Source organism: Pristiophorus japonicus, chromosome 16 (genome assembly GCF_044704955.1).
Source record: "Pristiophorus japonicus isolate sPriJap1 chromosome 16, sPriJap1.hap1, whole genome shotgun sequence".
In the NCBI taxonomy this organism is placed as follows: Eukaryota; Metazoa; Chordata; class Chondrichthyes; family Pristiophoridae; genus Pristiophorus; species Pristiophorus japonicus.
The window spans coordinates 42,872,252-42,886,553 of NC_091992.1; the positions used below are offsets into that span (position 1 = coordinate 42,872,252).

General features: G+C 41.8%; 1 protein-coding gene across 1 annotated transcript in view; it reads left to right on the forward strand.

The window, feature by feature from the left end:
* Positions 1–7,476: 7,476 nt before the first annotated feature.
* Positions 7,477–14,302, forward strand: part of LOC139226466 (claudin-4-like) — a 28,547-nt gene continuing 21,721 nt past the window's right edge. Inside the window, exon 1 of the mRNA XM_070857256.1 lies at positions 7,477–8,063. Coding sequence (XP_070713357.1) covers positions 7,477–8,063 — 587 coding nt within the window. The remainder of the gene's footprint in view (positions 8,064–14,302) is intronic.

Sequence of the window (14,302 nt, forward strand, 5' to 3'; positions counted from 1 at the left end):
TCTGAACCAGATTCCAGAGATAATATCCCACTAATACTGTACCTTTTCTATATTGTTTTCCAATTGATTAAGCCAAATTACTGTAAAGCGTTTGATAACTAAATAGCTGTATAATCTTAATAATAAGACAATAATGTTAGATAATCTTAAAACCTTCAGTAACTACTATTTAACAGTTCAGCTTGTTTTTTTTAATTATAGTTGGCAAAAGCGGGAAGAATTTCAAGTCAGTGCGCTTGCATTTCCGTAACTTCAGGCAGAGAGGTTGGGAATCTGGCCAGAGTTTGAATGTAAAGGAGGTTGTGAAAAGGAGATTTTGTTCGGGATGATAACATTTTGTAAAAGAACCAATGTTTTAGGTTGATGATATAATGCATGACAATAACATTGATTTACCAATCAGTAGGACATCCTCCTTTATGCAGTTATACTTTATAAAGCTGCACAGTAACTAAAATACCTACTGGGCACTGCGGCTACCTGGGGCAACTGGAAAGAAACAGCCGCCATTTGGCATTTAGCGAGAAAGTGAAGCTGTAAAATGGCTCTCTTCCATTCATTGGCTGTAAAGCGCGTTGAGACGGCCGGTGGTCGTGAAAGGCGCTAGATAAATCCAAGTCTTTCTTTGTAAATAGTTTAGTTCTTTAAACAGCGTGATATTAATGCCAATCTTGTATTTCATTTTCAATCATGTGATTGAAGTTATATCTTGAATTTTCATTTAATGTTGTTTTCTTAATGTTACTTCCATTCATGTGGTTTTTTTTTAAGATTGTATGAACCGTCTTCTCCATGCCTCATTATTATTTTGGGCACTGCATATTCAGTGATCACAAGAACCAAAATAAAATCCAAATCTCTTTCACAAACTCATGTCTACTTTATTTATGTGTGGGTAAAAAAACAGTACTAAAGCAAAGATATCTGGGGGTACGGATACACAAATCACTGAAAGTATCGACAGGTTAATAAGGCCATAAAAAGCAAACAAATCTCTGGGGTTCATTGCTGGAGGGGTAGAATTGAAAAGCAGAGAAGTTATGTTAAATTTGTATATAACCCTGGTTAGACCACACTTGAAATTCTGTGAATAGTTCTGGTCTCCATATTATAAACGATGTAACTATTTGTACTGCACTTTTTTTGACAAGCCAGGTGTCTGACGAGCCCTGCCCCCAACCCATGCTGCATTTTTTTGACCGACAGGCGACAATCTGACAACCAAGCAGGGGTCGACAGAAGTGGTGGAGAGATAGAGCTGGGTGTCGTCAGCATACATGTGGAAACTAACTCCGTGTTTTTGGATTATATTGCCAAGAAGCAGCATATAGATGAGAAATAAGAGGGGACCAAGTACAGATCCTTGGGGGACACAGAGATAACGATACGGGAGGGAAAAGAAGCTATTGCAGGAGATTTTCTGGCTATGATTAGAGAGATAAGAATGGAACCAGGCGAGTGCAGTCCCACCCAGCTGGATGATGGTGTAGAGGCATTGGCGGATGGAGTGGTCAACTGTGTCAAAGGCTGCAGACAGGTCCAGAAGGACGAGGAGTGATAGTTTACCATTGTCACACTCACCAAGGATGCCATTTGTGACTTTGATAAGAGCCATTTCGGTACTGTGGCAGTGGCGAAAACCAGATTGAAGGGATTCAAACATTTGAATTCATAGAAAGGTGGTCACGAATTATGGGAGGTGACAACATGTTCAAGTACTTTGGACAGGAAAAGGAGGTTGGAGATAGGATGATAGCTAGCAAGCGAATTGGGGTCATGGGTTGGTTTTTTGAGGAAATGGGTGATGACTGCAGATTTGTAGGAGAGGTGAACAGAACCTGAGGAGAGGGAACCATTACAATGTTGGTTAACATGGGAGCCAAAAAAGGAAGTTGGGTGGCCAGCGCTTTAGTGGGAATAGGGTCAAGGGAGCAGGAAGTGGGTCTCATGGACAAGATGAGCTTGGAGAGATCAAGAGGGGAGATCAAAGATAAACTAGAGAAAGATGTGAGTTTAGGACTAGGGCAGATGGGAGCCTCAGATGAAGTTTGGCCCTATGGGCTAGGTGAAGGAAGGGAACTTGCAGAGGCAGCTGATTGGATGGTCTCAATCTTTGAGACAAAGCAGTCCATGAGCTCCTCACACTTATTGTTAGAGGTGAGTGTGGTGGAGACAGGTAGAAGCGGAGATGGTAGAGGTAATGGATGGGGTGAAAATTGATAAGCAGATTTACTGGAAAAGCTGGATATGCTTAGAGTGGATAAGTCATCTGGTCCGGATGGCTTGCATCCCATGTTGTTAAGGGAAGTAGGCATGGAGATAGCGGAAGGGCTTTCCATAATCTTCCAATCTTCCCTAGATGCGGGGAAGCTGCCATAGGATTGGAAAGTGGCAAATGTAACACCCTTGTCAAGAAAGGGTGTAAGGACAATCCTAGTAACTATAGGCTGGTCAGTTTAACATCAGTGGTGGGTAAGGTTTTAGAAGCAACAGTCAGGGAAAAAATTAACAGGCACTTGGAGAGTTAATTAAGGAGAGCCAGCACAGATTTGTAAAAAGCAGATCATGTTTGACTAATCTAATTGAATTTTTTGATGAAGTAACAGAGAAGGTTGATGAAGGGAATGCAGTAGCTGTTGTCTATATGGATTTTAGGAAAGCATTTGACAAAATACAACATAAAAGGCTGGTTAACATAATTGAGGCCCATGGAATAGAAGGGTCAGTGTCAGCTTGGATAAGAAATTTGCATAAGGACAGAAAAAAGGAGTCAGCGAGATAAGGAAAAGTGGAGGGCAGAGAAATCAAAGGCAAAAATCAAAAAGGGCCACAGTGCAACATAATTCTAAAAGGACAAAGAGTGTTAAAAAAATAAGCCTGAAGGCTCTGTGTCTCAATGCGAGGAGCATTCGTAATAAGGTGGACGAATTAACGGCATAGCTGTTAACAGATATGATGTAATTGGGATTATGGAGACATGGCTCCAGGGTAACCAAGGCTGGGAACTCAAAATCCAGGGATATTCAGGAAGGATAGGCAGAAAGGAAAAGGAGGTGGGGTAGCATTGCTGGTTAAAGAGGAGATTAACACAATAGTAAGGAATGACATTAGCTTGGATGATGTGGAATCTGTATGGGTAGAGCTGCGGAACACCAAAGTGCAGAAAACTCTAGTGGGAGTTGTGTACAGACCACCAAACAGTAGTAGTGAGGTTGGGGATGGCATCAAACAGGAAATTAGGGATGCGTGCAATAAAGGGACAGCAGTTATCATGGTTGACTTTAATCTACATATAGATTGGGCTAACCAAACTGTAGCAATACGGTGGAGGAGGATTTCCTGGAGTGTATAAGGGATGATTTTCTAGAACAATATGTCGAGGAACCAACTAGAGACTGGGGCCATCCTAGACTGTGTGTTGTGTAATGAGAGAGGATTAATTAGCAATCTTGTTGTCCAAGGCCCTTTGGGGAAGAGTGACCATAATATGGTAGAATTCTTCATTAAGATGGAGAGTGGCACAGTTAACTCATAGACTAAGGTCCTGAACTTAAAGAAAGGTAACTTTGATAGTAAGAGACGTGAATTGGCTAGGATAGACTGGCAAATGATACTTAGAGGGTTGACAGTGGATAGGCAATGGCAGACATTTAAAAATCACATGGATGAACTTCAACAATTGTACATCCCTGTCTGGCGTAAAAATAAAATGGGGAAGGTGGCTCAAATGTGGCTAACAATGGAAATTAGGGATAGTGTTAAAACCAAGAAAGAGGCATATAAATTGGCCAGAAAAAGCAGCAAACGTGAGGACTGGTAGAAATTTAGAACTCAGCAGAGGAGGACAAAGGGTTAAATTAGGAGGTGGAAAATAGAGTATGAGAGTAAGCTTGCAGGGAACATGAAAACTGACTGCAAAAGCTTCTATAGATATGTGAAGAGAAGAAGATTAGTGAAGACAAATGTAGGTCCCTTGCAGTCAGAATCAGGTGAATTTATAATGGGGAACAAAGAAATGGCAGATCAATTGAACAAATACTTTGGTTCTGTCTTCACTCAGGAAGACACAAATAATCTTCCGGAAATACTAGGGGACCGAGGGTCTAGCGAGAAGGAGGAACTGAAGGAAATCCTTATTAGTCAGGAAATTCTGTTAGGGAAATTGATTGCATTGAAGGCCGATAAATCCCCAGGGCCTGATAGTCTGCATCCCAGAGTACTTAAGGAAGTGGCCCTAGAAATAGTGGATGCATTGGTGGTCATTTTCCAACAGTCTATAGTTCCTATGGATTGGAAGTTAGCTAATGTAACCCCACTTTTTAAAAAAGGAAGGAGAGAGAAAACAGGGAATTATAGATGGGTGAGCCTGACATCGGTAGTGGGGAAAATGTTGGAATCAATTATTAAAGATATAATAGCAGCGCATTTAGAAAGCAGTGACAGGATCGGTCCAAGCCAGCATGGATTTATGAAAGGGAAATCATGCTTGACAAATCTTCTAGAATATTTTGAGGATGTAACTAGCAGAGTGGACAAGGGAGAACCAGTGGATGTGGTGTATTTGGGCTTTCTAAAAGCTTTTGACAAGGTCCCACACAAGAGATTAGTGTGCAAAATTAAAGCACATGGTATTGGGGGTAATGTATTGATGTGGATAGAGAACTGGTTGGCAGACAGGAAGCAAAGAGTAAGAATAAAAGGGTCCTTTTCAGAATGGCAGGCAGTGACTAGTGGGGTACCGCAAGGTTCAGTGCTGGGACCCCAGCTATTTACAATATACATTAATGATTTGGACGAAGGAATTGAATGTAATATCTCCAAGTTTGCAGATGACACTAAGCTGGGTGGCAGTGTGAGCTGTGAGGAGGATGCTAAGATCTGCAGGGTGACTTGGACTGGTTAGGTGAGTGGGCAAATGCATGGCAGATGCAGTATAATGTAGATAAATGTGATGTTATCCACTTTGGTGGCAAAAACAGGAAGGCAGAATATTATCTGAATGGTGACAGATTAGGGAAAGGAGAGGTGCAATTAGACCTGTGTGTTATGGTACATCAGTCATTGAAAGTTGGCATGCAGGTACAGCAGGCGGTGAAGAAGGCAAATGGCATGTTGGCCTTCATAGCGAGAGGATTTGCATATAGGAGCAGGGAGGTCTTACTGCAGTTGTACAGGGCCTTGGTGAGGCCACACCTTGAATATTGTGTACAGTTTTGGTCTCCTAATCTGAGGAAGGACATTCTTGCTGTTGAAGGAGTGCTGCGAAGGTTCACCAGACTGATTCCCGGGATGGCAGGGCTGACATATGAAGAAAGATTGGATCGACTAGGCTTATATTCACTGGAAGTTAGAAGGACGAGAGGTATCTCATCGAAACATATAAAATTCTGATGGGATTGGACAGGTTATATGCAGGAAGAATGTTCCCGATGTTGGGGAAGTCCAGAACCAGGGGTCACAGTCTAAGGATAAGGGGTAAGTCATTTAGGACCGAGATGAGGAGAAACCTCTTCACTCAGAGAATTGTGAACCTGTGGAATTCTCTACCACAGAAAGTTATTGAGGCCAGTTCGTTAGATATATTCAAAAGGGAGTTAGATGTGGCCGTTACGGTTAAAGTGATCAAGGGGTATGGAGAGAAAGCAGGAATGGGGTATTACTGAAGTTGCATGATCAGCCATGATCATATTGAATGGTGGTGCAGCTTCGAAGGGCCGAATGGCCTACTCCTGCATCTATTTGCTATGTTTCTATGGTGAATGTTTATTTTTCATACTGAAGGATGGTAAACAGTGGTGTTTCCCAAGGGTCTATGGTAGGGTTACTATATAAATGATTTGGAGATTGAAATACAGAGTAAAATTTCAAAATTTGCTGATGATACCAAACTTGGAGGTGTGGCAAACAGTGAGGATGATACCAATCGACTGCTGCAACAGGGCATAGATAGGAGAGCTTAATGGGCAGACACGTGGTAGATGGAATTTAATACAGAGAAGTTTGAAGTGATGCATTTTGGCAGAAGGGATCGGGAGAGGCAATATAAACTTAATGACACCGTTCTCAAGAGTGTGCAGGGTCAGAGAGACCTGGAGACATATTAAGAGAGTAGTTAGCAAAGCATATGGGATCTTGGGCTTCATAAATAGAGGTATTGAGTGCAAAAGCAGGGAATTTGTGCTGAACTAGAGTATTGTGTCCAGTTCTGATCACCACACTTTAGGAAGGTTGTGAAGGTCCTTGCGAGGGTGCAGAGGAGATTTACCAGAATGGTTCCAGATTTGAGGGACTTTAGCTACAAGGTTAGGTTGGAGAAGCTGGGGTTGTTCTCTTTGGAGTAAAGGAGGCTGAGGGAAGATTTGATAAGAGGTGTACAAGATTATGATGGGTTTGGATAAGGTAGACAGAGAAAGGCTGTTCCCATTAGCTGATGGTACAAGGACTAGGGAACACAGATTTAAGGTTTTGGGCAAGAGATTCAGAGGGGATGTGAGGAAGAACTTTTTACGCAGCGAGTGGTAATGACCTGGAACTTGCTGCCAATGAGGTCGGTGAAAGCGAAGATGAACAATGTTTTCGAAAGGAAATGGTATAGGCACTTGAGGGAAGTAAACTTGCAGGGCTACGGGATAGAGCGGGGAATGGGACTGACTGGATTGCTCTACAGAGAGCAGGCATGTACTCGATGGGCCGACTGGCCTCCTTCTGTGCCATAATAACTCTATGACCATGGCTCAGTGGGTAGCACTCTCGCCTCTCAGAAGGTTGTGGGTTCCTACATTGCAACAGTGACTACGCTTCAAAGTGGTGTAAAGCGCTATGGGACATCAGGTGGTCGTGAAAGGCATTATATAATTGTAAGTCTTTTTTTTTCTTCTTGTTAGCAGGTGCCTGCTGATGCTCTGTACAAACCAGTTCAGTCAGTAGTAGGGCCAGAAAAAGAAAGTACTAAAGATCACCTTTTAGTTAGCTCCTCCTATCATTGGATTCAGAGGAGGAAATAAGTAGCAGTAAAAGCCTCTGGGGATTTGGTTTACATTAACTCAGATGGATGTTTATAATGTGAAAGAGTTACCAGGAGGAGGTCCCTTGTTCTCGAAATAGAATATTACTTAGAGTTACAGTAAGCACTGCAATTTACCAATAAATAATGCATTTTTTACCAGAAGAAAATACATTTAGCGGCAGACACAGACGCCAAGAACGACACAAGTGCTTTATTAATCATCCCATTCTTGCGCCACTTCAATTGCCAAAAGTACCTGAAAATGGTAAAAGCAACTTTGGAATGTGGTCCGACGGGTATTGTCTGTCTTCAGCTATGTTCACTGAGAACAGGAGCGAATGCCCGCCCACCGGTGAGGGGCTATAATTGTCACCACATTCACTGATTGTCCTCAGGTTGCTGCGGATCGTGAAAGCAGACACTATTGTTTCTCCTGGAACCTCGCGGATCGCTTGCACAAAACTACGAGAATGGCATCAATGGGACTGCAGATTCTGGGCATAGCACTGTGTGTGTTCGGCTGGATGGGCGCTCTTCTCACCTGCGTCCTGCCCATGTGGAGAGTGACCGCTTTCATTGGAAACAATATTGTGGTGGCGCAGATTATTTGGGAAGGTCTGTGGATGAACTGTATTGTTCAGAGCACCGGGCAGATGCAATGCAAGGTGTACGACTCGCTGTTAGCGCTCTCCCAAGATCTCCAGGCTTCCAGAGCTTTGACAGTTATCTCCCTCGTGGTGGGAATCATGGGCATCCTTATCTCCATCGCGGGAGGAAAATGCACCAACTGTATAGAAAACGAGGCAACAAAGGCCAAGGTCACAATCATATCGGGAATTATCTTCATCCTGGCTGGGTTGTTGACCCTGATCCCAGTGTCCTGGTCAGCGAACACCATCATCAAGGATTTCTACAACCCGCTGGTGACGGACGCCCAGAGGAGAGAACTTGGAGCCTCCTTGTACATCGGTTGGGGAACATCGGGTCTGCTGCTCCTCGGAGGGGCTCTGCTCTGCTGCACCTGCCCTCCGAAGGACGATAATTCCTACTCAGCAAAGTATTCTGCGCCTCGGTCTGTTGCTCCGAGCAAGAACTATGTGTAACTTGGAAAGAAATAGATCTGAACCAGATTCCAGAGATAATATCCCACTAATACTGTACCTTTTCTATATTGTTTTCCAATTGAAGAATGAAGCCAAATTACTGTAAAGCGTTTGATAATTAAGTAGTTAGTTGTATTATTATCTTGAAAACTTCAGGAACTATTATTTAACCGTACGTGCTTGTTTTCAACTAAAGTTATCAAAGGCGGGAAGAATTTCAAGTCAGTGCGCTTGCATTCAACGTAACTTCAGGCAGAGAGGTTGGGAATCTGGCCAGAGTTTGAATGTAAAGGTGGTTGTGAAGGAGATGCTAACATTGTGTAAAAGAACCAATGTTCAGTGGTTGATGATATAATGCATGGCGATAACATTGATTGAACAATTAGTCGGAAATCCTCCTTTATGATGTCATACTTTATAAAGTTGTACAGTAACTATAATATCTACTGGGCACTCGGGCTACCTGGAGCAACTGGAAAGAAACAGCCGCCATTTCGCATATGGCGAGAAAGTGATAGCTGTAAAATGGCTCTCTTCCCTACCTAAAAAGTTTAGTTCTTTAAACAGCGTGATATTAATACTAAACTTGTATTTCATTTGCAATCATGTGATTGAAGTTATATCTTGCATTTTCATTTAATATTGTTTTCTTACTGCTACTTCAATTCATATATTTTATTTTAAAGATTTTATTAACCGTCTTTTCCATGCCTCGTTGTATCTTGGGCACTGCATATTCAGTGATCTGGGACTTAGTAAAATTGTAAATCACAAGAACCGAAATAAAATTCAAATCTCTTTCACAAACTCTTGTGTCTCCTTTATTTATGTGTGGGTAAAAAAAAAACAGCACTAAAGCAAAGAACCAGGGGCAGAGATATCTGGGCTACTGATACACAAATCACTGAAAGTAGCGACAGGTTAATAAGGCTATAAAAAAGCAAACAAATCACTGGGGTTCATTGCTGCAGGGGTAGAATTGATAAGCAATGTTAAACTTGTATAGAACCTTAGTTAGATCGCACTTGGAGTATGATGATGATGGAGTACCGTGAACAATTCTAGGAGCCGAAATTCAGCCTCCCAATATGGCCTGTTAGCGCCGGAAAGCAGCGGCCACATGGCAGTGCCGAATGGCTGCCGAGTTGTAGTCGAATAGCCGCTGTTCGCGAAATTCTCCCCGGTGGTTTTTCCAGCTGATGAGTGACAGCGGTGGACACTGCTTCCGGCCTCCACTTCAGCCCCCATTATGACGGTATCTCTGTTCCCGTCCCTACTTTCACCCTCATTATTATTGACTTCGCGCCCTGCTCGAAAAAAAATGACAAAGAGCTGAATTTCGCAAGATGGGCCGCCGCATCTCTTGCGGCGGTCAAAACACAAGAAAAACAGTAGGTGGGACCCGTTTCCGTCAGGGGTGAATTTCGGCCCCCTGGCCTCCATATTACAAAAAGGATAGAGAAGCACTGGGGAAGGTACAAAAAAGATTTACTAGAATGATACCAGAACTATGAGGTTATATCTTACAGGAAAGATTGAACAGACTGGAGCTCTTTTCTCTAGAAAAGACTGAGAGGGCAACCTGATAGAGGTCTTTAAGATTATGAAAGGGTTGATAGGTTTGACATAGAGAACATGTTTCCATTTGGGGACAGACCAGAACTAGGGTCCATAAATAAAAGATAGTCATTACTAAATCCAATAGGGAATTCAGAAGTAATTTATTTAACTAGAGAGCGGTTAGAATGTGCAACTTGCTGCCACAAGGAATAGTTGAGGCGACTAGTATAGATGTCTTTAAGGGGAAGCTAGATAAGTACGTGAGGGAGAAAGAAATAGCAGGATATGTTGATGGGATTAGATAAAGAAGGGTGGGAGGTGGTTTGAGTGGAGCATTAACACCACATAGTCCTGTTGGACCGAATGCACTGTAAATATGATATAAGACTCAATTATGTGCCCTTCTTCATTGGCAGAGAAATTGGGACTAATCAACCTCGAGGCTGAAGAGCTGGTACAGCAACAACTTGCATTTATGTAGTACCTTTAACATAGCAAAACATTACAAGGCACTTCACAGCAGCGTTATCAAACAAAATTTAATACCGAGCCACATAAGATGATATTAGGACAGACATTCGAAAGCTTGGTGAAAAAGGTATGTATTAAGGAGCGACTTAAAGGAGGATAGAGAGGTAGAGAAGCTTAGGGGGGGAATTCCAGAGTTTAGGGCCTAAGTTGCTGAAGGCAAGGCTGCCAATTGTGGAATGATTAAAATTGGAGTAGCAAGGGACCTGAATTGGAGGAGTGCAGAGATCATGGTGGGTTGTAGGGCTGGAGGAGGTTGTAGAGACAGAGAGGGGTGAGGCCATGGAGGGATTTGAAAACAAGTATAGAATTTTTAAATCGAGGTTTTGCCAGACTGGTCAGCAAGCACAGATCTGATGGATGATCAAGACCTGGTGCGAGTTAAGTTATAAGCAGCAGAGTTTTGGATGAGTTTAAGTTTACGGAGGGTGGAAGATGGGAAGCCAACCAGGAGAGCATTAGAATAGTCAGATCCAAAGGTAGTAAAGACATGGATGAGAGTTTCAGCAGCAGATGAGCTGAGGCAGGGGAGGATTTATAGACATTGTTTAATTTCAATAGGATATTACAGTATTGGAAGAGGCCACCTCATCTAATCACTTGCTTCCAATACCTATTAATATCTTTTTTACAAGCAACTACATTTAAAGGATTTTATGGACTTTTCTTCAACAACTGTTTCTAGCAGAGAATTCTACATTCTAAAAATTTTGTGCAAAGATATTTTTGTAAATTCTCTTTAATTGATTTTGTGATTTAAAAAAATAATTCTGATTTCTGTGTTCCTTCTATCACCTCATTAAACATATAATTCCACGATTCACTCCATCTGTATCCTGATTCTCTAGGTCTGTAGACAATCCATAGATGCAAACAGTCCAAAACCCATGAATATATCTTAACTACGTAAATAATAAAACATGCATGTTGGTCATAATTGAGTGACATGTTAACCACATGACTTAATATATCATCTGACACATGTTTACCAGGCACCAGTACACTTGCTTCTGTTGTAACAGCCAGGCTTTCTGATCATGGTTCCAAACTGGCCCTCCCTTCTAATCCATGCTTTAGCCCACCAAACCCTCTGAGCCACCAGTCCAAAGTTTCTCAGCTATATTTGTTGCAATAGACAGCTCCCAGACATGCCAGTACTGGTCAAAGGTGCAGCTCCTGATCCAATGGAACAGCAACAGGAATCTCACCTGGATTAATGATGAATTGCAGCCTCGGCCTCAGGACTCCAATATCCTATTCCTTATCAGTGCCAGGCTTTGGCCACTCAGTCCCTCCAAGCCCTAGTCCATGATCGAACTTTTTTCTCCAAGCACGCATCCAACTGCAGCACCTGGACCACAGTAAGAACTAGAAGATCCCCAGTGGGTTTATGAGATCAATGTTGCCTGTTCCTAGGTATGTTTGTTGGCTTGATGGTGTACAATCTCAGTATGAATGGGAAACACAAAGAACTATTGGATCTAGAAATGTACAAGAACTTCCATTAGTTACGTGAATCAATCATGAATTAGAGATGAAAGTAAGATTGCTTCTTAACATTATGTTCTCAGTATTAATGGTTCATTTCCAGTGCTTAATTAATCATTTTGGAACATAAAGGTTTATTTTGCTTTCTTAAAAATCAAGATTACTGCATTATTGCTGTGATTGTGGCTGATCATTAAAGCTAGATTATATTCAGTTGTACTGACTAAATAGTCAGTTCCTTTAAATAATTAAAATTCAGATTATGGGGGCGGGGGTCACAGTCCAGTGAGCTTCATCAATGGCAGAAAATAGTTCTAGGTTTTACATAAGCATATGTTCCAATTGTGGTGGTAAAGTACAATTTATATATGAATGTTTTCTGCCAGGGGCATTTTATTCTTGAAAGATTTACTTCTGGTTGCACTTTATTTCTACTCTAGCATTATTAAACCCCAACAACTCCAATGGATCATAAACACTTAAACCCACAGCACAGGCCATTTTAGGAGATTATAGTCATAAAGAAAAGCATGAAAACTGAATCTTTTCGGCTGAAACAGAAGGTTAAGGGTCGAGGTTTTGAAGATTATGAAAAATGTTGAAATGGTAAAAGTGAAAGATTGTTTCCATGGTTAGTGAATGGTAACACAGGTAACAAAGACATAGATGAGGGTTTCAGCAGCAGATGACCTGAGGCAGGGGAGGATTTATAGACATTGTTTAATTTCAGTAGGATATTACAGTATAGGAAGAGGCCACCTCATCTAACCATTTGCTTCTAATACCTATTAATTTATTTTACAAGCAACGACTTTTTAAGGATTTTATGGACTTTTCTAGCTGTTTCTAGCAGAGAATTCTACATTCTAAAAATCTTGTGTAAAGATATTTTTGTAAATTTCCTTTAATTGATTTTGTGATTTAAAAAAAATTCTGATTTCTGTGTTCCTTCTATCACCTCATTAAACATATAATTGCACCATTCACTCCATCTGTATCCTGATTCTACTATGAAGGCATATGTGGGATTAACATGAAGAACAAAGGGGGAATGAAGACATTTTTCACACATACATTAAAACATGGAATGCTTTACCACATGTGGCTATTGAAGTGGCGAGTATAACATTATTTAAAAGAGAGTTGGATACATATTTGAAAAGGAAGAATATAAAAGGATATGAGGAAAGGCAAGAGAAATGGTTTTAGATAGCTGCAGTTGAAGAGCAAGCACCAACACAGATCTGATGTGGTAAAGGGCTTTCTTCTGTGCAGCAATTTCTTTATTCTGGATAGAGTACAGGAGAGGGCCATGATTGCTGCAAGCTCCTATGGCTATTGCTATTCTTGGTACAAGGTTTACAGATCACAATGTAAATTAGTGAGAGATTGTGGGTCTGTTTCAGCACCACTTTCCAGGAACCTGAAGATGAAGGTAATAATGCCTTAAAGAGACAGTCCATAGCCCAGTTTTTCAGTTTTAGTAACTTGTTTTTCTAATGCATTGCTTCAAACTTGCAGAGGTTGGTGCATAAGCCCATAAACATTAAAAAGCATATAGTCATAGAAACATAGAAAATAGGTGCTGGAGTAGGCCATTTGGCCCTTCGAGCCTGCACCACCATTCAATATGATTATGGCTGATCATGCAACTTCAGTACCCCATTTCTGCTTTCTCTCCATACCCCTTGATCCCTTTAGCCGTAAGGGCCACATCTAACTCCCTTTTGAATATATCTTACAAATTGGCCTCAACAACTTTCTGTGGTAGAGAATTCCAAAGGTTCACAATTCTCTGAGTGAAGAAGTTTCTCCTCATCTCGGTCCTAAATGGTTTACCCCTTATCCTTAGACTGTGACCCCTGGTTCTGGACTTCCCCAACATCGGGAACATTCTTCCTGCATCTAACCTGTCCAATCCCGTCAGAATTTTATATGTTTCTTTGAGATCCCCTCTCATTCTATTAAATTCCCGTGAATATAAGCCTAGTCGATCCAGTCTTTGTTCATATGCCAGTCCTGCCATCCCGGGAATCAGTCTGGTGATCCTTCGCTGCACTCCCTCAGTGGCAAGAATGTCCTTCCTCAGATTAGGAGACCAAAACTGTACACAATATTCAAGGTGTGGCCTCACCAAGGCCCTATACAACTGCGGTAAGATCTCCCTGTTCCTATACTCAATTCCTCTCACTATGAAGGCCAACATGCCATTTGCCTTTCACCGCCTGCTGTACCTGCATGCCAACTTTCAATGACTGATGTACCATGACACCCAGGTCTCGTTGCACCTCCCCTTTTCCTAATCTGTCACCATTCAGATAATATTCTGCCTCCCTGTTTTTGCCACCAAAGTGGATAACATCACATTTATCCACATTATACTGCATCTGCCATGCATTTGCCCACTCATCTAAACTGTCCAAGTCACCCTGCAGCCTCTTAGCATCCTCCTCGCAGCTCACACTGCCACCCAGCTTAGTGTCATCTGCAAACTTGGAGATATTACATTCAATTCCTTCGTCTAAATCATTAATGTACATTGTAAATAGCTGGGGTCCCAGCACTGAATATTGCGGTACCCCACTAGTCACTGCCTGCCATTCTGAAAAGGACCCGT